We start from the raw sequence: 21434 nt of genomic DNA, 5'->3' as shown, positions 1-21434 counted from the left end.
AATACACTGATGCCACTGGTTACAGAAGGGTTTCTAAACTTCTCAATGTTCCAGTTAGCACTGTTGGGGCAATAATCCAGAAGTGGAAATAACAATTTCACCATAAACTGGCCACAACCAGGTGCTCCTCGCAGGATTTCTGAGGAGTAAAAAGAATTATCAGAAGAGTTGTACAAGAGCCAAGCACCACGTGTGGAGAACGTCAAAGAAAACAGCAATGCGCTCAACCGCCATGGCTTGTATTCAGGCTCACCAAGCAAGACTTCACTGCTGAAGAAATAGCATGTGGAAGATAGTTTAAAGTTTTCTACACATTTAGACAAGCCTGTGAAATACTGGGAGAATATAGTCTGGTCAGATGAGACCAAAAGTGAACTCTTTGGATACCATAATACACACCATGTTTGGAGGTCAGATTGCACTGAACATCACCTCAAAGACGCCATATCAACAGTGAAGTTTGGAGGTGGGAACCTCATGGTGTGGGGCTGCTTTTCAGCATCTGGTACTAGCAAAGCGTCATTTTGTTGAAGGAAGGATGAATGGAAAAATGTACCAAGACATTCTTGACAAAAATCTTCTGCCATCCTTGAGGACAATGAAGATGAACTGAGGGTGGACATTTTAGTAAGACAGAATGATCGCTAACCCAAAGCCAAGGAAACTTTTAATTGGTTTCAAATAAAGAAATAGCTGATAAAATGGCTCAGCCAATCACCTGACTTAAATCTAATAGAAAATCTATGGAAAGAACTAAAAATCAGAGTTCATAGAGAAGGCTTGAAGACTTAGTGTGGAAGAATGGGCACAAATGAGCAATGCATGTGACTAGTTTCTCCATAGAGGAGACATCTTGAAGCCGTCATTGTCAAAGGATTTTATACGAAGTATTAAATACATTTCAGTTAGCGTGTTCAATACTTTTTCCCCGTGTCATTCCATTTTATTCCACATAAGCTAATTTCTGAACTTATTTGATTTCCTTGTATGTATAGATTGCATGGGTTGTTAAACATGTTGCGACAATTTTATGTCAATAGCACCTTTAACCACATGCCACCCAGCCACTGTAGAAATACGGCTGCAGGGCGGCACGGGCAGGCAAAACCACGTTTTAAAACATGTGTTTTGTAAACAGATAGGGGGCGCGCGCGAGGCGTGCCGCCGCCCTATCTGTCCCGCCGATCACAGCCGCGGATGTCAGTCGCCGGGTCACAGCCGATCGTTACCGTTGCTATGTCCCGGCGATCGGCAGCAATAGCTGACAGAGAGCACAGCTGCAGTAGCTGTGCTTTCTGTCAGTTCCCTGACAGCTCCAGGACAAGCTGATCGGGACAGAAGAGTTTCTCTCTCCCAATCAGCGGTGTGCAGTACACACCCCCGCCCCCTAGTAAAACACTCTCCCTCACACAGAACCCTTCCCTGAAAAATAAACTTAACCCCTTCCTCCCCAGTGCCATTAGTACAGCGTCTGTTTTTTTTTTTTTGCACTGATCACTGTATTGGTGTCACTGGGGATGTCAGTGACCCCAAGTCAGTACCCCCAATGTCAGAATGTCCACCGTAGTCCTGCCATAAGTCGCTGATCGCCGCCATAAGTCGCTGATCGCCACCATTATTAGTATAAAAAAAACCCTAAAAATCCCAGTATCTTTCCCGCCATTTGTAAACGCTATAACTTTCATGTAAACCAATTAATTTACACGTATTGGGTTTTTTTTTTTTTTTTTTTAGCAAAGACATGTCGCAGAATGCATTTTGGCAGAAATTTATAACTAAATTTGATTTAATTTTTTTTTACTGGACATGTTTTATAGCAAAAAGTCCAAAACATTGTTTTTTTTCCTCAAAATTGTCAGCCTTTTTTTTATAGCGCAAAAAATAAAAACCGCACAGGCAATCAAATACCACCAAAAGAAAGCTCAATTTGTATTGCATGACCGTGCAATTGTCCGTTAAACTAGCGCAGTGCTGTATAGCAAAAAAATGGTGTAAATTGCAGTATCTATACCATAGTTTGTAGACGCTATAACTTTCACACAAAGCAATCAATATACACTTATTGGGATTTTTTTTTACCAAAAACATGGAGCAGAATACATTTTGGCCTAAATTTATAACCAACTTTGAGTTTACTATATATTTTTTATAGCTGAAAGTAAAAAATATTGTTTCTCTTCAAAATTTTTGGCCTTTTTTTGTTTATAGCATGAAAAATAAAGCGCACAGGTGATCAAATACCACCGAAAGAAAGCTCTAATTTGTGTGGAAAAAAAAAAGGACGTAAATTTCATTTGGGTGCAGCGTTGCATGACCGTGCAATTATCAGTTGAATTAGTGCAGCGCCGAGTAGCAAAAAGGAGGCCTGGTCATTAAGGGGGGTAAATCCTCTGGAGGTCAAGTGGTTAAAAGAGTGTCTCTCTCATATCTATCTACACACACACACTCTCTCGTGACTTTTAACCAGTGTCCAGTAGAGCACTGGTTAAAGCTTGTGGGAGGAGTTTTCTCTAGAAGGATGCAGAACCCCTTACCTCTGTCTGGGCAGTGCTGATTGGCCCTGTGCTGATCACATGCGCTCTCCCAATAAAAAAAACCTCTCTAGCAATACGCACAAAATTGAGCATGTGCAGTGTCTCCCCAATAATGTCTTCTCAGGAGATAAGAGGGAGACACTGGATTAAAGGGCAGATCAGAGACTGCATTTTTACACAATGCAGAGGATTAACCCCTTAGGTTCCGCAGAGCATGCTTTACTGCATTTACAGACTGATTTTACTGTTGTGGGTTTAACACTTTAACCACTTCTCCCGAAGATTTAGCACCCTTTATGCCCAAGCCATTTTTTCTTAAATGGCACTGCGCTACCTTAACTGACAATTGCGTGGTCATGCAACACTGTACACAAATGAAAATTTATATCTTTGTCACACAAATAAAGCTTTGGGTTTATTTGTGCGCTATAAAAAAACTTAAAGACTTAAATAAAACATCTAACAAAATAAAATCTTCATACATTTAGTCCAAAATGAGTTCTGCTACATGTCTTTGGTGAAAAAAAAAATATCCCAATAAGCGTATATTAATTGGTTTGCATGAAAGTCATAGCTTCTAAAAATGGCTATACACACACACACACACTTTTTTTAATACTAGTAATGGTGGCGATCAGCGACTCATAGCGGGACTGCGATAGTACAGCGGGCATTCTGAAACGGACACTGGGTGGAAACTGACTGCCACTGACATCTCCAGTAAACATTAATACAGTGATCAGTGCTAATAAAGAGCACTGACACTGTTCTAATGACACTGGAAAAGAAGGGGTTAACATCTGGGGAGATCAAAGGGTTAACTGTGTTAGGGAGTGATTTAACTGTGTACTGTTTTACTAGGAGGCATGCTGGTTTTTGTCTCCCTGCTTTGCAGAGAAATAAAAACCAGCACATTCCCATTGAGAGAGAGATCTGTATTGTTTACACTCTCAGAACTCTCCTGTCAGCTGCTCCACCGATCACTGACTCCCGACAGGGACTCAGTGATTGACATCTACAGGAGCCAATGACAGTGATTCTGCACAGAGTAGCCATCCTGTAGCAGTATTGGTCGGCGAGTGGTTAAAATTGCCTTTTAAAGCACACTTTTATTTACATACTGATACTCAGAGCAATGTATGTAGGTATACCTTGGTGGTCAGTGTTTTTACAGGTTTCAGATTGAAATTGTAGTCCAGGTGAAGGTAATTCAAGTTCTTTCTGTGGATCAGCAAGTTCAGCATGTTGTAACCCTGGCGACAAACCTGAAGTCCAACCTCCACCCAGTCCAGCTTAGTGGACTGGAAAAACTTTGTAGCTTTGAATGAGCGGAATAAATACCTGTACAAACAGATATGCTGTTTAGATATCAGGCAAAATAAAGAAAAAAAAAAAAAAAACACAAAACAAAAGCCACTCGACAACTCACCTCTTCTTCTGAGCCTTAGGGGGTCTATGTTTAAGAGCATTAAGAACATAGTATTTCAGCAGTTTCTGGTAGGAGACACGAACTTTAACAGGCTGACCAGCTGGACAGTGCTCCCGATACCTTTAAACAAAATCAGATATGACTACTTGAGAAACAAAAATACAAATCTAGTATTAAGTGTCTGAATGCCATGACAGCACTTACCAGTTCTTTACCAGAGGTATGTCAACAGCCCTTCGTGTTCTGCCAGACCTTAGGTTGAATGGGCGAGGTGACCAAAGCAGGGCTATGCCATTGGCTGTATTGTCTGAATATAGAGGAGTTTCCTTGAGGAATGGCTCCACATATTCTGGTAACTCAAACTCTTCGTCATCATCTGGTAAAGGCTCCTGACTCTAAATACAGGATAGAATTACAATATGTTACATTAAACGATACTTAAGTTTATTCAGTACAAAATACACAACCAAGGATCTCAAAAGACCTTTTCTTTATGGCTAAAAAGACCCCTCTCTAGGTTACAGCCAGTGTACATATAAACCAGGGAAATCCAATGGTGATAGAACTCAAATGTAACAAGTTACAACTCACTTATTTCAAAAGATAAAAAACTGAGAAAATTTTAAAATGATTTATTCAATTTGGACAGGAAAACAAAAGGCTTTATTACAAAAATGGATTAAATCAAATAGGAATTTTCTAGAGTTATGTGTGAATGCCTCTTAAAATGCTAAGGCCTCCTGTACACATGAACACATCTAGTGGAACTCTCCTGGCAGCAGAAATAACGCTAAGCGCAGCAAAGACGCATGTAAAACACGGTACCGCGTTTAGCACTTGGACGTATCATTGGACAGAATATTTTCCACTGACATGAATAAACGCCTATGAGCTAAACGCAGCTAGCGTCTAGCCACGTTTACATGAGGTTTTGCCGCATTTAGTGGTTTTTTTTTTGGACAAACGTTGCTCTCCTGAACGCGATTATTCTGCATTCAGAAGAGGAATGGTTAACTGCCCCTAAACTATGCTACTCCTATACTCTGGTAAAAGCCTATGTGTACATGAGGAGTTCAGGGGATTTGGCAAAACATATAAAAAAAAAAAAAAATGCCAAGAGGTCCCAAACTCACATTTAGGAGTAGCAGCGTACATGAGGCCTAAAGGTTCAAACTTTCTTGCAATTGTGTTCACAAAAGACACGTCTCATTAACAGAAATCGTCAATTGCATCAAGAAAAATTGCAAAATCAGAACTAGAATGTGAATTGCAGTTCCCCAAGTCAATGCTCTCATCTTTACCCAATTTCAAATTTAAAGCAGAATTCTGGCATTGCACGGGTTAACTACTCGTTTTGTTATAGGGGAGAGGCCAGCAAAGATATACTCACCTGAGCCACCGATCCTCCCCGCACAAGACTGGTACTTTTGGCTCCAGACCCTGATCCCCCGCAGTCCAGCGGTCTTGTAAATGGATTGTTCCTGACGTCAGCACGATCAATGCACACGCCATAGACAGGAACAGTCCGCCACTGGACCAAGGGGGAGCACGGTTTTGCATAGGATCAGCAGGTCAGGCGAGTATGAGCTTTGTCCTGACCCCTAGAAAAAATAAAAAAAAAAACAGAAAAAAACGAGCAGCTGACCATGCAGAGGGGGCACAGACCCACTGTATGGTTAAAAAAAAAATAAAAAAAATTTGACTAGAGTTCTGTTCTAAAGTTATCATAATCAAGAACTCACCTTTACAGAATGTCTGTGTGATATGGGGTTGATAAGAGGATCAAAATAAAAAGCTGGGAGATCGGGATCTTCCGTTTTAATGAAAACCACATTTGGAGTATGGTACCTGTAAAGATGTAAAACTGTGGTGAACTGGCAACATAATTACTGTATATAAATGTTTTACACTTCAATCTTATTAAATTCAAAGATAGGAGAGAGAGAGAAAAAAAAAAAAAACCTCTCAGGTGATAATACAAATAGAACATAAATTGTGTAGACAATGCTTGGGGGAAAAAGAAAAAAAAAAAGGATTCTTTCTGATATCACACATACACTATGTTGTCAAAAGTATTGGGACGTCTGCCTGTACACAAATGAAATTAATGGCCTCCCAGTCTTAGTCTGTGGGGTTCACTGAGTTGGCCCACCCTTTGCAACTATAACAGCTTCAACTCTTCTGGGAAGGCTGTCTATAAGATTTAGGTGTGTCTCTATGGGAATGTTTGACCATTCTTCCAGAAGTGCATTTGTGAGGTCAGGCACAGATGTCAGACATCAAGGCCTAGCTCGCAGTCTCCGCTCTAATTCCTCCCAAAGATGTTCTATCAGGTTGAGGTCAGGACTCTGTGCAGGCCAGTCAAGATCCTCCACCCCAAACTCGCTCATCCATGTCTTTATGGACCTTGCTTTGTGTACTGGTGCACAGTCATGTTGGAACAGGAAGGGGCCATCCCCAAACTGTTCCCCCAAAGTTGAGAGCATGAAATTGTCCAAAATGTCTTGGTATGCTGACGCCTTAAGAGTACCCTTCAATGGAACAAAGGGGCCAAGCCCAACCCCTGAAAAACAATCCCACACCATAATCCCCCATTCACCAAACTACACTTGGCACAATGGAGACAGGCAAATACCGTTCTCTTGACAACCGCCAAACCCAGACACTTGCATCAGATTGACAGAGAAGCATGATTTGTCACTCCAGAGAACGTCTCCACTGCTCTGTAGTCAGTGGAGGAATGCTTTTCACCACTGCATCCAATGGTTTGCATTGCACTTGCCGATGTAAGACTTGGATGCAGCTGCTTGGCCATGGAAACCCATTCCATTAAGCTCTCTACACACTGTTGTGCTAATCTGAAGGCTACGCGAAGTTGGAGGTCTTTAACTATTGATTCCGCACACAGTTGGTGACTTCAGCATGCTCTAACCCCGCTCTGTCATTTTACGTGGCCTACCACTTAGTGGCTGAGTTGCTGTTGTTCCCAGTTGCTTCCACTTTGTTATAATACCACTAATAGTTGACTGTGGAGTATTTAGTAGTAAGGAAATGTCACAGATGGACTTATTGCACAGGTGGCAACCTATCACTGTACCACAATTTGAACTCACTGAGCTTCTGAGATCGACCAATTCTTTCACAAATGTTTGTAGAAGCAGTCTGCATGCCTAGGTGCTTGATTTTATACACCTGTGACCATGGAGGTGATTGGAACACCTGCATTCAATGACTTGGAGGGCTGGCCCAATACATTTGGCATTATAGTGTGTATATTGGAACCAAAGTCCCTTTAACCACTTGCCTACTGGGCACTTATACCTCTTCCTACCCAGGCCAATTTTCAGCTTTCAGCGCTGCTGCACTTTGAATAATTGTGCAGTCATGCAACATTGTACCAATATGAAATTGTTATTTTTTTCACACAAATAGAGCTTTCTTTTGGTGGTATTTAATCATGTTTTATTTTTTGCACTATAAACAAAAAAGCCAAAAATTTAAAAAAAACAAAAAACAAAGTTTTTCTTTATTCTAAAATTTTGCACAGGTATTTTTTTCTCCTTCACTGATGTGCGTCAATGAGGTTGCACTGATGAGGTGGCATGGATAGCCAGCACTGATAGGTGGCACTGATGAGGTGGCACAGATTATGCTGCACCGATCATCAGTGCCGATACATCCTCTGACAATTGCAGCGTGAGGAAAGTGCAGCCGATAACCGGCAACTGCAATTAACGTTGATCTGCTGTGTCATTGGACACAGCTGATCATGTGGTAAAAGGCTGCTGTGATTGGCCTTTTACCACATCACGTGGTAAGTTGTGTCCGTAGGACACAGCGATCACAGAGATTGCTGGGTGCGTGCAATATGACGTCCTCCAAGAACTGGACAAACGCGCTGTAACTGTCATTCGGCTATAGCATAGTTGGCAAGTGGAAAACATAATATTTAAGTACCAGAGGACATGACCATGCCCAGCAGTCAGGTACTAGTTTAGAGTACATTTAAAAAAAAAAAAAAATGGTTAGGGAACAAGGCGAAAATAAACATAAAAGAGAAATAGGGGAAAAAAAAAAAAGATCAACCAAGACTCCACTAGGGGACAGACAAATGTTAGATCCATGGGTCCCATGTTTTGTCAAAGTTTGCCACCTTGTTATGAAGCATGCATGTAGGTTAACCATGATCCAATTCAATTTATTTTTAAAGTAGTCAAGTAGCACCACCGATCGTTTCCAAGGTTCAGTAATAGTAAACCATAGCAAATAGTAAACCATACCAAAGCAAAATACCTGTCTGTGCTCCTTACCATGTCAGATGTACATGATGTGGGAGATTATTGTACAGATATGGAAATGCGATTTTGTACTCTGTGCGAATAGGCTGGCGAATAATGATTTTGTTAATATCATTGAATTCATTCCAATCTTCATCCCTAAAAAAAAAAAAAAAAAAAAAAGTCGTCATTTGTGAAACCAGAGGATAAAAGTTGGATAATGAACCTAAGTTGAGAATGTGTTCCAAAACTTACTGCAAATTTATATCACGAACCAATGGCTCAAATTTTGGTCCACCTGGAATTGCCATGTTTAAAGCCTTAGATGTGAAAAAAGCTTTCAAATCAAACAGGTAAAAGTAGTTGTCATCAACTAGATCTGTGAGCAGCTGATTGGCCAGTCGGTACAGCGTGGACATCATAGGAAGTGTGAACTGCCAACGTTGGTATGTTGTCCCATTTACATACCTACAATGAAAAGACATAATTGGATCTAAGCCATATTTTTTTTTTATGCTTAAACTAAACTTACATTTCAACAATCGCAAAGGAGAACTCTAAAGATTTAGGTAATGTTGACATCACAAAGTTGAGTGCAGGAAGTCTTACTTTCTGTTGTCTTTAAGGGGCTGGTGATCATAGAACCAGTCAATGACTGGAGCATCTTCTTCATTGTCCAGCTCCAGCTGAATAGCCTCCAGGGGCTCCACATCAAGTATGTTATCAGCATAATCCAGAGGTGGTTCTTCATCATCAAAGGGAGGAAATCTCATCCTCTTAAAATGACGTCTGTCTCTCTTTTCTCTCCTCATCATGATCCACATTGACCTGTTTGAAAAGTTGTATATGGCAAGGTGACAAGCAGGCTAAAGTAAGAAGACATCATCCTACCAAACAATGTAAAATAATCAAGCAAGTGTGCCACACGTGGCCAGAGATCATAGGGCAAGAGCAACCTTAGTTATGTGAATTAAAGATCTGCTCTACTTCTCACGCATTAGCAGTAGGTTACTGTTAAAATAAAGCACATATTGCTTAATAGATTTGTTTCTTCACAGTAATGTTTTTAAGTTAAAGTGTACAGTATGAATGGCCAAAACCTTTAGTTTAGAATAGAATAGTAAAGTGTTAAAATCCCTGCATGTTTATTTTTTGCTGCTTATGTATCATCGAGTGAAGATGCAACAGAAAGTTAGAAGAAATGTCCCATAATAAGGAACTCCCTTCTTAAGACAGTTGTCTCTGGATTTCAGCCTGTGACAATTATCATTAGTGGTGAGTCACCCTAATGGGGGCACAGACAGCAATACAAACTTTACAGACTGACTAACCCTTTCCCCACACCATCCAAAAAGTGTTGCCTAATGATACTAAGAAAAAATAAAGAAAAAAAACAAAATAAAAAAATACATAAGGGAAACAGAGTCCCCTGTTACACCTAGGCTCCCATGCTTAGGAGATCCCAAGCATCCAGACCCCTCCAGGTACACTGCCCTAGTTTAGGAAGACTTACGGCCGGGAGGCCCCTGCCACCTAGCACAGAGGCCTGACAGCAAAATAAACTGAAGTGATTCTGTCTGGCCGGAGGAAATACAAATATTGGTTGGCTTGGTGTCCTAGGGTTTTTTTTTTTTTATACGAATGTGGATCATGTGTTTCCTGTCCTAGGTAGGAAGTGCCTCTCTCTTGTAAGCGATCCTGGAAGAGGACTTGGGAAAATCTGCTGACAGCTAAGAAGTGGTACACACCTGCAGCAGCTTTCAGTAACCCCTGCTACACTAGTGCAAGGTCAAAACACTACTAGGAATTGACAAAGCTTTGCTTGTCACATTAGCCTGACATTTAGTCAAATATATGACAGATAAGTGCAGGGACCTCCTAGTGCCTATACGTTATTGGCTAGCCCCCCCAGACATTACTACAAATGCACAACTAAAAACTTTTAATAAAATGCAGAGCAGTACATATAAATAACAAATAATGCAAAAATGAAAATTGCGAGAAAAGTAACGTTTTTCTTACCCCCATTGTGCTATGTAAACAGGTTCTATAACCCAAGGGATCTCATTGACGAAAGAAATGGCTCCAGTAATATGATACAACACTGGCACATCTCTAATCTGCTCCCAAGGCATGGGCATGTTTTCCAGTAATTTTAGCACTGCATGTGGCATGTACTTCAGAGCTCTGAAAACCAAATGCACAACAATCCATGTAAACACAGCTGCAATGGAATTTGACAACAGATAAGGTAATTATAGGACTATTTGACATAAAAAAAAAAAAAAAAAAAATGTATAACCATGTGTGATCTTACCCAAGATAGACCCTCTTATCATGACGGAATTTCCTGTTTGTCATGTCACCATGGTCACGGATGATCTTGCGCACATGCTCTGGGGGCATGTCCTCTTTCTGTGCATCCACAAAGCCAAACTTCCTTTTCTCTGCATAACGTTTGGCCTGCAGCTGTTGCCATTTCCGAGCTATAGGTAAGCAAGAAACAGAACAATGAAAAACTTTATCCATGTTCTTTTGGCAACATGTTGAAAAATAGTTTTGTACTTTATAGATTTTGGCCAGAAATACAAAAAAATTCAGATTAAAAAACACTTGCTTTTATAAACAGTTTAAAGGAACTGTACTGACATGTATCCATGCATTAATGTGGTTGTAAGGCTTCGTTTTTTTTTTCTAAAATTAATAAACTTGTTGTTATACTTACCTACTCTATGCAATGGGTTTGCACAGAGCAGCTCCAAACCTACTCTGCTGGGGTCCCCTGCCAGGGATCTTAGCTTTTCCTTCTCTGCAAGTGGCCCTTGGTTGGCTTGATCCTGAATCAGGCTGAGTGTGTGTATAGACACACAGTGTGGCTTGGTCCCATCCCTGCTTCACAGGTTTAACTGACAGCAGCAGGAGCTAATGGCTGCAGCTGCTGTTTAGTCAAGAGGGAAAAGAGCTGCTGTAGATGAGCACAGCGCTACCCTGAGATCTGGCTCAGGCAAGTTTTAAGGGGGGCAGCAAATGTTGAAAGGTTTTTTTTTTTTATATCTTACTGAAGAAAATGTACAAAAGGCAAAAAAAAAAAAAAAAATCTTTTTGCCTTTTTTTTTTTTTTTTTTAACACTTTAATGACCTTGTGTACAGAAAATGCTACTTTGTGCACTGACCTAGAGAAAGACTGCAAAACGTGAAGATTTCAGTTTTTACTATAACCTCTCACTAGCTGCATGCTTGTCTGTGGTCATTCACATAGTACTGCATTTTCTGAATGTCAGAAACATCAGCTCCTATATTAAGTTCAGCAGATATTGTGTTTAGAAGCATTGACAGGTTAAACATTTAATTTACCTGTAGTGTAGCAAAAAAGTCAATTCAAAAATATTGGTTAATGGAAAGTAATTTACCTTTCTCCTGTAATTTTTCTTCAGACATGTAGTCTGGGGCTACTGGTGGTGGGCCAGGCATGGGGGGAACCCCGGGTCTGTATGGAAACACCCCAGCCATGGTGTGTCAAACTGAAAAACAAAACAAAGAAAAAAAAAAAAAAAAAAAAAAGGAAGAAATTTAGCATGAGCACCACAAACAGAGATCAATGGCAGACATTATATGGTGCATTGTAACATTTGCAATTAAAGTTTTTACCAGCACTTAAAACATTTCTGTTCATAGCAATAGGCTATTTCCAGCTACATTTTTACACTAATTATGTCTACAATGCTCAATAAATGTATACAGTCACATAACGGACTAAACCGGTCTAAGAAAATGCTGAAAAATATGTCACTTAGAATTTCCATATAGATTTTCTTCATGCACTGCAGCACATTTTAACATGTAATTTGCGCATTATAGAAGTTTTTAACAAGAAATAATACATATTGCATGCAGAAATTTGAAGACGAGGACTTCCAGGAATCATACCAAATCAAAGGATGCATGGAACCACAGATACAAAAACAGGTATATTAAGATAGGTTAACGCTGTAAAGTGTTAGAATAAAAGTTATTTCTGCTTCACACACTATTAATCATGAGATTCTATGTGGTAGTAGCTGAGTAAATGAGTCTGATTATCTATAAGATGAACACAGTATTTACATTATTGTTATTAGGGATGCACCGATACCCTTTTTTGATTGGCGGTCAAGCACCTCACTGATATATAGAGTACTAAATTGCATTGGTTTTCCCCACTGCTTCGGTGTGAATCCAGGCGTATCATAGTCCGAGTTCACACAGGAACGGGAATCCTCCCTGCACCAATCCCATGCTGTCACAGAAGAAAAAGCCGCTTCAAGGGTCTTTTTCTCTCCCCCACGGCTTTCTCTCATCTCACGGATAACAATACGGGCTAGATAGTTTCTGATTAGTCTACACAGTGACAGTGCTGGCCAATCAAAAGCCGTCTAGCCTGTACTGTAATCCTTGCAAGGATGATACCCTTAAATGATACTCTTCAGTGGCCAACTTAAAGGCACTATAAACCATCCTACCTGTATAAAATGTGCATCTGTCATGTAGTTTCATGGTGTAATTTCTTACCCTCCAAACACAAATATTCATTCTTTTGTCAGAAGATTCTGTTCCAACATATGGGCATGCTGCATGGTACTGGACAGGTTAATGCATAACCTCTGTCTGTAGCCTGAGAACTAAACTCTCCTGTGCAGAGACGACATATTCTGCAATCCCTGGGTCTCAGTCTAGTAAACTATGGGTGAAAGCTAAATAGTAATCAGATCTGATCTCCTCTCCCCCATCCCATTCAGTGAGCAGTACCACAGCTGAATGAAGCCACCCAACATCTGCAAGCCAAACACTAGATACTGGTTGTGGTACAGTATTCCCATTTAAAACCTGTTCAATTGCAAAAAAAAAAAAAAAACCCAAAAAGCCACTCCACACACACACCGGCACCGCTCTCCGAAATGCAATTCACCACAGATCCTTATTCAGGCTCTTACCCTGAAATTCAGCTTTAAACTTTTAGTATAGATCGATGGCTAACACGGTGCAATACTCTACTACTGAACTGTAAGAAGAAACCAAGATTCCAGGAAGGCGTCAACACATACTCAGAAAACAAGAAAAATGTATCAATAAAGCACCACAGCTGTACCTGTACTTTACTAACTTAGGGAGAAAGTAACATGTTCACCTAATATTTCTTCTTCCACTACTATTGCTTAACCCTGGCCTTTTGCATCCCCACCATATTCGCCTGCAAGAGTTGTGTGAATTACACAGTACTTCTAGTTTCAGGGAAGCGTACAACACTTTCCTTCTACCACAGTGCAGAACGAAGTAAATGTGCAGACAATACCCAGACCCAAGCTTTGTCCCATCAGGGAACAGAGAGTCCTTCTCCATCTAACATTGGCAAAGCATATGTCTACTTTGGACTCTGGACCATGCTAATCTGTTTAACACTTTAAGGGCTAACAGACAGTTACACCCCAATAGTTTAACTATCTGGCAGCTGTCCATTCCAGCTGCAGTGAGCCTACGGTAAGCCCCCCGGTCACATCGGGTGCGATTTGGCATGCGATTTGAATGCCAAGCAACTTATGCCAAGTCGCACCCTATTGTCCATTATCAGAGTGGTGATATTGGTGCGGTTCCAAGACGCACCGATTTCTTAAGTAGTGCATGCACTACTTTTGTTGCGATTTGCATAGGTATCTGTGTCAGAGGTCTTGCAAATCGCAAGGAAATCGGCAGGTCACTCGATTTTAAAGTCATGCAACTTCACTGTAAGTCGCACTATTTCAAAATCGGGTTTGATGTGACCGGGGTGTAAAGGGTGGTATGGTGCGCGATCAGCAAGTTTCAGCTGAAATTATTGGCTGAAGTCTTGCTGTGTCCAAGTCAACAGATCCGGAAGGCCAGTCACGTACATGTATGGGACTGTTCCTGTACTTGTCACCCACTCACAGTATATTTACTGCAAGCAGTACACAGGTGGTTAAAGCCTATGGGCCCAAAAAAAACCACTATGCTGCACCAAATGAAGCACTTGCATCTTTTCACACTGCACCATGTTGCACTGAAGTCAACAGGCATTATAGAAAATGGGATTTCCATTGTTGTGCATGGCAGTGTGATGGTAGATGCAGGAGAATATTAGTTTAGGAGTGTGCATTAAAAAAGTGTTGTATGCTGCATTGGTGATGCGCTTTCCTCAAAAACCATGCCATCTAGAATTCAACACACTTAAAACAGATGTGAACCAGCTCTTAAGCCAGCCATACACAGCTCACATTTGGTCCAATTACTAAAGAATCAGTCAAAATTTGCACTAGGGGGGCCCTATCAGCAACCCACAGCTTGATAAGTCAATTGTTCAATTCACTTTTAATTTCAAAAGGAGCTGCGAAGAAAAATTGGCATGCTAACCATTACTACAACCATACACAGTCGCTGAAGTATTCAACAGCCACTGCTTTCCAAATAGAACAGCCGGCGTCGGAGATTCCTCCATCTATGCTGTGTTTAGAATAAGGATTACAATAGATTGCTCTTGATTAGCCTGTATGCCTAATGTGGTATCAAACCCAAAAAAATTTAATATGTTGCAGCTTACCAATCATTAGAAGTAGTGATTCACTGATATATCTGCCAAAAATAGGGTTATTGGCGTTTTGCTGATACAAAAAAAAAGTGTGTCAATGATAATTGACTTCAATGCAAAACTGCGTCCCATTGACTTCAATGCAAAAATACCTCAATGTAAGATTTTTAAATTGTATATATATAATTTTTTGTACAATTTCTGTATGTTACATTATTGGATTGTATTTTTTTTACATTCACATTCATGATATTAATTGAAAACAATTACAAATTATACTATATAAAGATATAAATAAATAAAACATTTACACACATACACTCACCCCCCCCCCCAAAAAAAATTGGGGGGGGGGGAACACACTTTAACGAACAAAAAAATATATACCCCAATTATTTTGTAAAATATGAAAGAGGATGTTACACTGAGTAAATAGATTCCCAACATGTCATGCTTTAAAACTGCGCACACTCATGGAATGGCACCAACCTATGGTGCTTAACCATTTCAATACCGTGCAATTTTACACCTTCCTGCCCAGGCCAGTTTTCACGTTTCAGCGCTCTCACACTTTGAATGACAATTGCGCGGTCATACAACATTGTACCCAAACTAAAATTTTATCATTTTCTTCACACAACTAGAGCTTTCTTTTGGTGGTATTTAATCACCACTGGGGTTTTTATTTTTTGCTAAATTAACAAAAAAAGACCATAAATTTAGGCCGAGATGTATTCTACTACATGTCTTTAGTGAAAATAACCCAAATTAGGATGTATTTTTTAGTTTGTAGGAAAGTTATAGAGTTCACAAACTATGGGATAGATCTGAATATTGATCAATCCTGAAGTACTGACAGCCAATCTAATTTCTTGAGGTCCAAGAATGTCAGAACAGTACAGATATCCCCCAAATGACCCCTTTTTGCAAATTAGACAGTCCGACGTACTTCATAAGAGGCATGGCGAGTTTTTTGAAGTTGTATTTTTTTTGTCATAATTTTTTGGAAAATTAAAAAATTAAAAAAATTTTCACAATTTTTTTTTTTTTTTTTTACATACTGTCACCAGTGCAGTACAGCGTCATCATATAACTGGCATGGCGGTGAACAGGGACACTGACTGGTGACAGTATAAAAAAATATATAAATATTTTTTTTTTATTATTATTTTTAATTTATTACATTTTTTTTATTTTTTTTAAGATTTTTTTTTCATATTTTACTATGACCAAAGTAGTACAATGTTACCATAGTAACATTGTACTACTTTGGGGAAGTGATCAGTATTTTTTTGATTTTTATTTTTTTTTACACAATTTGCTTATAGCAAAGAATTACTTTGCTATAAGCAAGCATTTACCAGAATGAAATCGATTCAGTTTTTTTTTTGTGCTTAGCTGTGATTTGGTCACAGCTAATCACATGACATGTGCATGTGACCTGCTGTGACCATTCACAGCTAGGCACTAGTATACAATGGATGGCATGAATGAAGCCATCCATTGTATACAACTGTCATGTGACCTGCTGTGATTGGTCACAGCAGGTCACATGGTGCCAGCAATGGGAGTCGGTACTCGGATCTGTCATCGGCCGTGTCCGAGGTACACGGCTGGTGACAGATCACGCTGCTGCGCCGCTCTGCAGTTGCGCGAACTGAGCATGTGCGGGAGCACGCCAAGTGGCGTGCACCCGGCATGCAGAAGCACTTTTGCCACGGCCATTGGCCGGGCGGCAAATGGTTAAACAATTTCACAGATGATGCTTTAAAAACTCCTACAGGTTAAAGTTACAGAGGAGGTCTAGTTGTAGAATTATTACTCTCGCTCTGACATTTGCAGAGATAACTCACGCGTAGTTTTAACACCATTTACATATGTGGGCGTGGCCTACATATGCATTCACTGCGCACTAGCACGGGGGCACTTTAAAAAAATTAATAAAATAAATTAAAAATTTTTATACACTGTCCCTTTAAAAAAAATTATCACTTTTATTCCTATCACAAAGAATGCAAACATCCTTTTTGATAGAAATAAGCAGTGACAGGTCCTCTTTATGGAGAGATTTGGGGTCAATAAGACCCCACATATCTCCTCTACAATGTACAGCAATTAGTGCATTACAAAAAAAAAAAAAGGGGGGGGGGGGGGCTTGTTTACATGGCACTGGAATGGGAAGCGACCCAATACCTCCAAAGGCATAGAGATGAGTGGAGGCCATATTTCCTTCACTGATCTCTATGCCCATCTGTGGGGATCCTTGGATGGGTTCTCAGGCTTGCAGTAGGTGGCAGGCCTATTTTCTGCACCTGTATCGGTGCCTATTTTCATATCGGCCAAAGGCCAATAAAGGGGAATCCCTAATTACTAGTATACTAATCAACATACACTTATTGGGATTTTTTTCCCCCAAAAAATATGAAGCAGATCACATTTTGATTAACTTTTTTTTATTGGATATGATTTATTGTAGAATAAAAAAACATTGGTTTTTTTTTTTCTAAATTGTCAGTCTTTTTTTTTTAACACCAAAAGTAAAAACTGCAGAGGTGATCAAATACCAATAGAAAGGTCTATTTGTGGTGGGAAAAAAATGGCATCAATTTAATTTGGGTGCAACGTTGCATGACTGCGCAATTGTCAAACTAATGCAGTGTTGCATCGCAAAAAATGGACTGGTCAGGAAAGTGGGGGGGGGGGTAAATCTGGGGGGCGAGTGGTTAACAAGACAGATCTTTTGTGTGTACGACCAGCTTTTACAATTTTTTTTACATTTGCTGGACAGTCTGGCCTCAAGTAAAGTATGGAATATATAAAAGCATGTGGTGAAAAAAAATTAAATTCATATATATTCTATTTTTTTTCATACACAGCTAATAAGCCCATAAAGGTAGAGCACGAGGCTGATCGCTGCACTGGGAACAGAAGTTCCAGCACACTGATGCGGGTAACCGACCCCCAACAGCCCACCTATGAGGATGGCGGTATGTAGCCGTTAAATGTTTCTCACAATGGAAGGCCGGCTGGGATAAGAACATTCACAAGCCAACGTCCTCCTGGCTCCCTGAGAAGAGAACACACGGAGATCCGGCCTCACACCTGCAGATGGGACATCACACGGCGCGCTCTATATGAAGCTCCGAGCTGAGGCCTAGCAGACGACCCCCTCCGTCAGAGCCCCGTATTACACAGCACACCGGGGCTGCGCACACCCTCCGTACAATAACACAGGGCATGCTATAGTCGCACTGCAGAGCTTTCTTTCTCCCGCACTTTAGGCCTCAGCCCAGAGTCCGATCCGGTCAAACAACTTAAGCGGCCGTGAGCACACCTACAGTCTACTGCCTCTGCGGGTATCACACACCTGGCACTACGGCCGCGCCTCGTCTGCTTGCCAGGCCCGGCTTCTTCCCCGGACACAACGACGGCGCAGGAACGCACCACACACGACCAACTTGAGACCCGGAAGTGCACGGTAATGACGTTACGTGACCCCTTACGTTGCACTAATGAAATCACTCCATTCCCCAAGTGAGGAAGTGACGAAGCGCCCTCAGGGCGTGGCCCCGTGTTATAGGGTTCGGATGTGTAGGTGTTTTGTGGCAAGTGAAAACCAAGCAAACTTGCTGTCGTTGTGTGACAAGAGCAGTAATGCTGGGAGTAGTTACACACGACTTGAGGTTTTTTTTTTAATAATTAAAACTTTTTTTTTCATTTATAACCTCTGTCGTTTTTGTCATCTGTGTCCTATTGGGAAGATTTCCCTTTACTTCCTGCCCTATAGCCAAAACAGGAAGTGAGAGGAAATTCCTCCCAACATAAAGGGATTCGTCTTTTTTTTGTTAACCCTCACCTCTCCTCCCTGGTCATCCTTCATCCATCAATTTTGATAAAGCTGCGATTTTGGAGCCTTCTTTTGATTGATTGACCATTCCTTTGATCGATTCTTCGATCAATTGATCTTTCCTTCCATCGATCAATCTATCAACCCATCCTTCCATCAGTAGATCCTTCCTTTGATCCTTCAATTGATCAACTGCTCCTTCGATCAATCTACATTACTTTGATCGTTTGATCAATCCTTCTATCGATAGAGCAACCCTTCCATCGAACGATCTTTCCTGCTTTTGATCGATTGATTCTTCAATTGATCAAACCTTCCATCGATCAAGCAACCCTTCCATCAATTGATCGATCCTTTCTTCCTTCCATCAATCAATCCTTTCTTCCTTTGATCAATCCTTACTTCAATCAATTGTTCTATCCTTCCTTTGATGGAATGATTGATCAATTGAAGGAAGGAATGATCGATCAAAGGATGGATCAATTTATCGAAGGACGGATCAAAACCGCTTCAGTGTGAATGTAGCCTTTAGGCAGCAAGGATGACTGGGGAAGAGAGGTGAGGGTTTTAAAAAGAAAACAATGATCCATCAAAGCTGAAAAGAAATGCTTCTTATCTATGCTGATGCCACAAAAGTCTATGGGGCCAGAATCCCAATGAAGTCGGAGTATAATGTGATTTCCCTTGTCATGCAATTCTGTGAACCCAGGTTTGAGAACTTCTAAAATCGCACTGAAGTCGCATCAAAGTTGCACTGGAAATCACATGAAAATCGTTAGAATAATGGGAAGTGATATGGGGAAACTGCAACACAAACATGGCACAAACGCATCAAAAACTTATAATGTGTTCCTTTCATTTTAGCACAAAGTGGGCAAAACGCAGGAAAAACATGGTAAGAACGCGTATGCATTTTCAAAGTGTTTTTTGAACAAGCTGCAGTTACAAGATGACTAGTTACTATACACAGCTGCGCCAGATTCTGTGTGCTCCAGTTTTAGTAAGGCCACTTTCACATGGGTGTTCCAAACAGATGTAAAAGACGGATGTAAATGGACAAAAAAGGGATATAAACACATGAAAAATGGATGTAAACTGATACAAAAACGGATGTGAACTGATGCGGTTTTTTTCTTGGAAAAAAAAGTGACGGAACTGATGAAAAACGTAACGCTCGTGTGAAAGGGGCCTTAATCTCCCCTTATGAGTCTGTTTTGTGATCAAGCAACAGATTTAGTTCTGCATGATTCTACGGCCAAGTGGCAACTGTCTGCCTATTTTCTCTCTTCTGCCACAACTGCAAGCACTTCCTTTGGAAGTTCATTTACCTTCATAGCTGTGGCAGAACTAAAATGTGCTGAGGAACACTAAGGGAACTTTTTCAAAATACTTGGTGTCTTTTATTCAGGTAACAAAATTATATTAGCAGCACTCCCTTTAAGAGACTGCTTCTAGTCTCAGCTTGTTAACTGTATGAAAGACACCTGGTAGCCAGAAATCCTGCTGAATGATAGGGGATCAAATACTTATTTTCCTCATGAACATGCAAATCAGTGCATAAATAGACATGCATTTATTTTGAATTTTTGGTTGCTATTCTGTCTCTCAGTATTACAATACACCTACCATTCGATTTTTAGACTGATCATTTCTTTGTGAGTGGGCAAACATTCAAAATCAGCAGGGGATCAAATACTTATTTCCCTCACTGTATGTTTGGACACGGGCACAATTTTTGTCTTTTTCAGATATTTACCAAAACATATTCAGGCTATAGTTATATAATGAATATGCGCTGAAAGTGCACACTCTCAGGTTTAATTTGAGGGTATATACATCCAAATTGGAGGAAGGGCATGCCGTCCATTGAAAGAGCTGCAACCAAAACTCTCTTCGCACATGCGTGGAAGTGACGACATTGTGGCTCGGCCAATCAGAAGGCCACACCTCACAAACCTGGAAGGAAGACCGGGTGAAGATAGAAGCCTTGGGGAGCCATGACAGCGCTCTGCTGGAGGGCTTCATAATCAGGTCTTTTGTAATGTGCTAGTATGCAATGCATACTAGCACATTATGCTTTTAACTTGCAGGGAGAATATTTATTTTTAATTTTTTGGGGTGGGGTACTACCGCTTTAAATGTTCAGCTTTCACTACAATAATACCTGGTGATTCTGCCATGAAAGTCCTTGCTCAGGCACTTCTTGTTATGGAGTGACAATGCTTTTCTCCCATCACCATCATTTTAAAGCCCAACTCTAACTTGTTGCCCCTTCTTCAGGTATCCCTCCCCTTCCCCTGCACCTATATTTTTTTTAAATTTAGCAGACATACATCAAAGGACAAATTCAAGTTTAGATATAGAAGTCCTCAGCCCATACTCCCTACCTGCCAACCTGCTCTAAGCCAAAGTACCCCAGCCAGGTGCTACCTCTCTCTGATGGTGGTAGAATCCTGCGGTGTTCACATCCACTGTTCAGAAATCTCAGCACTTCCTGTGCAAGAACCTCCTATAGACTTGAATGGGCCTCATGTGCTGGAATAAAGCCCCATTCAAGGCTAATGGAAGTGTAGGCATGGGCAGTGCCAAGAATATTTCTGATCAGAGGCGGTAAGCATCACAAGGGATCACCATTGTCAGAGAGAGATAAGTGGGCATGTGGGTGAGGGGAGGGTTTAGCTTAGTGTATGTTGGATGGGTAGGGAATGAAAGCTGAGGACTTTTTATCTAAACCTGAACTTGTATTTTAAGTCCATTTAATGTCTGCCCA

General features: G+C 40.6%; 1 protein-coding gene across 1 annotated transcript in view; it reads right to left on the bottom strand.

The window, feature by feature from the left end:
- PRPF8 (pre-mRNA processing factor 8) overlaps positions 1 to 18309 on the bottom strand; it is a 43167-nt gene extending 24858 nt beyond the window's left edge. Inside the window, exons 1-11 of the mRNA XM_089657856.1 lie at positions 18185 to 18309; positions 11651 to 11761; positions 10558 to 10726; positions 10263 to 10427; positions 8850 to 9068; positions 8496 to 8708; positions 8274 to 8399; positions 5706 to 5811; positions 4168 to 4358; positions 3964 to 4083; positions 3686 to 3875 (exon numbers count right to left, since the gene is read on the bottom strand). Coding sequence (XP_089513982.1) covers positions 3686 to 3875; positions 3964 to 4083; positions 4168 to 4358; positions 5706 to 5811; positions 8274 to 8399; positions 8496 to 8708; positions 8850 to 9068; positions 10263 to 10427; positions 10558 to 10726; positions 11651 to 11750 — 1599 coding nt within the window. The 5' untranslated portion in view covers positions 11751 to 11761; positions 18185 to 18309. The remainder of the gene's footprint in view (positions 1 to 3685; positions 3876 to 3963; positions 4084 to 4167; positions 4359 to 5705; positions 5812 to 8273; positions 8400 to 8495; positions 8709 to 8849; positions 9069 to 10262; positions 10428 to 10557; positions 10727 to 11650; positions 11762 to 18184) is intronic.
- Positions 18310 to 21434: the final 3125 nt, after the last annotated feature.

Source organism: Staurois parvus, unplaced genomic scaffold (assembly GCF_062004578.1).
Source record: "Staurois parvus isolate SC_StPar_1 unplaced genomic scaffold, SC_StPar_1.0 ptg000029l, whole genome shotgun sequence".
Taxonomy (NCBI): Eukaryota; Metazoa; Chordata; class Amphibia; order Anura; family Ranidae; genus Staurois; species Staurois parvus.
This window is presented reverse-complemented; position numbering and strand designations above follow the sequence as displayed.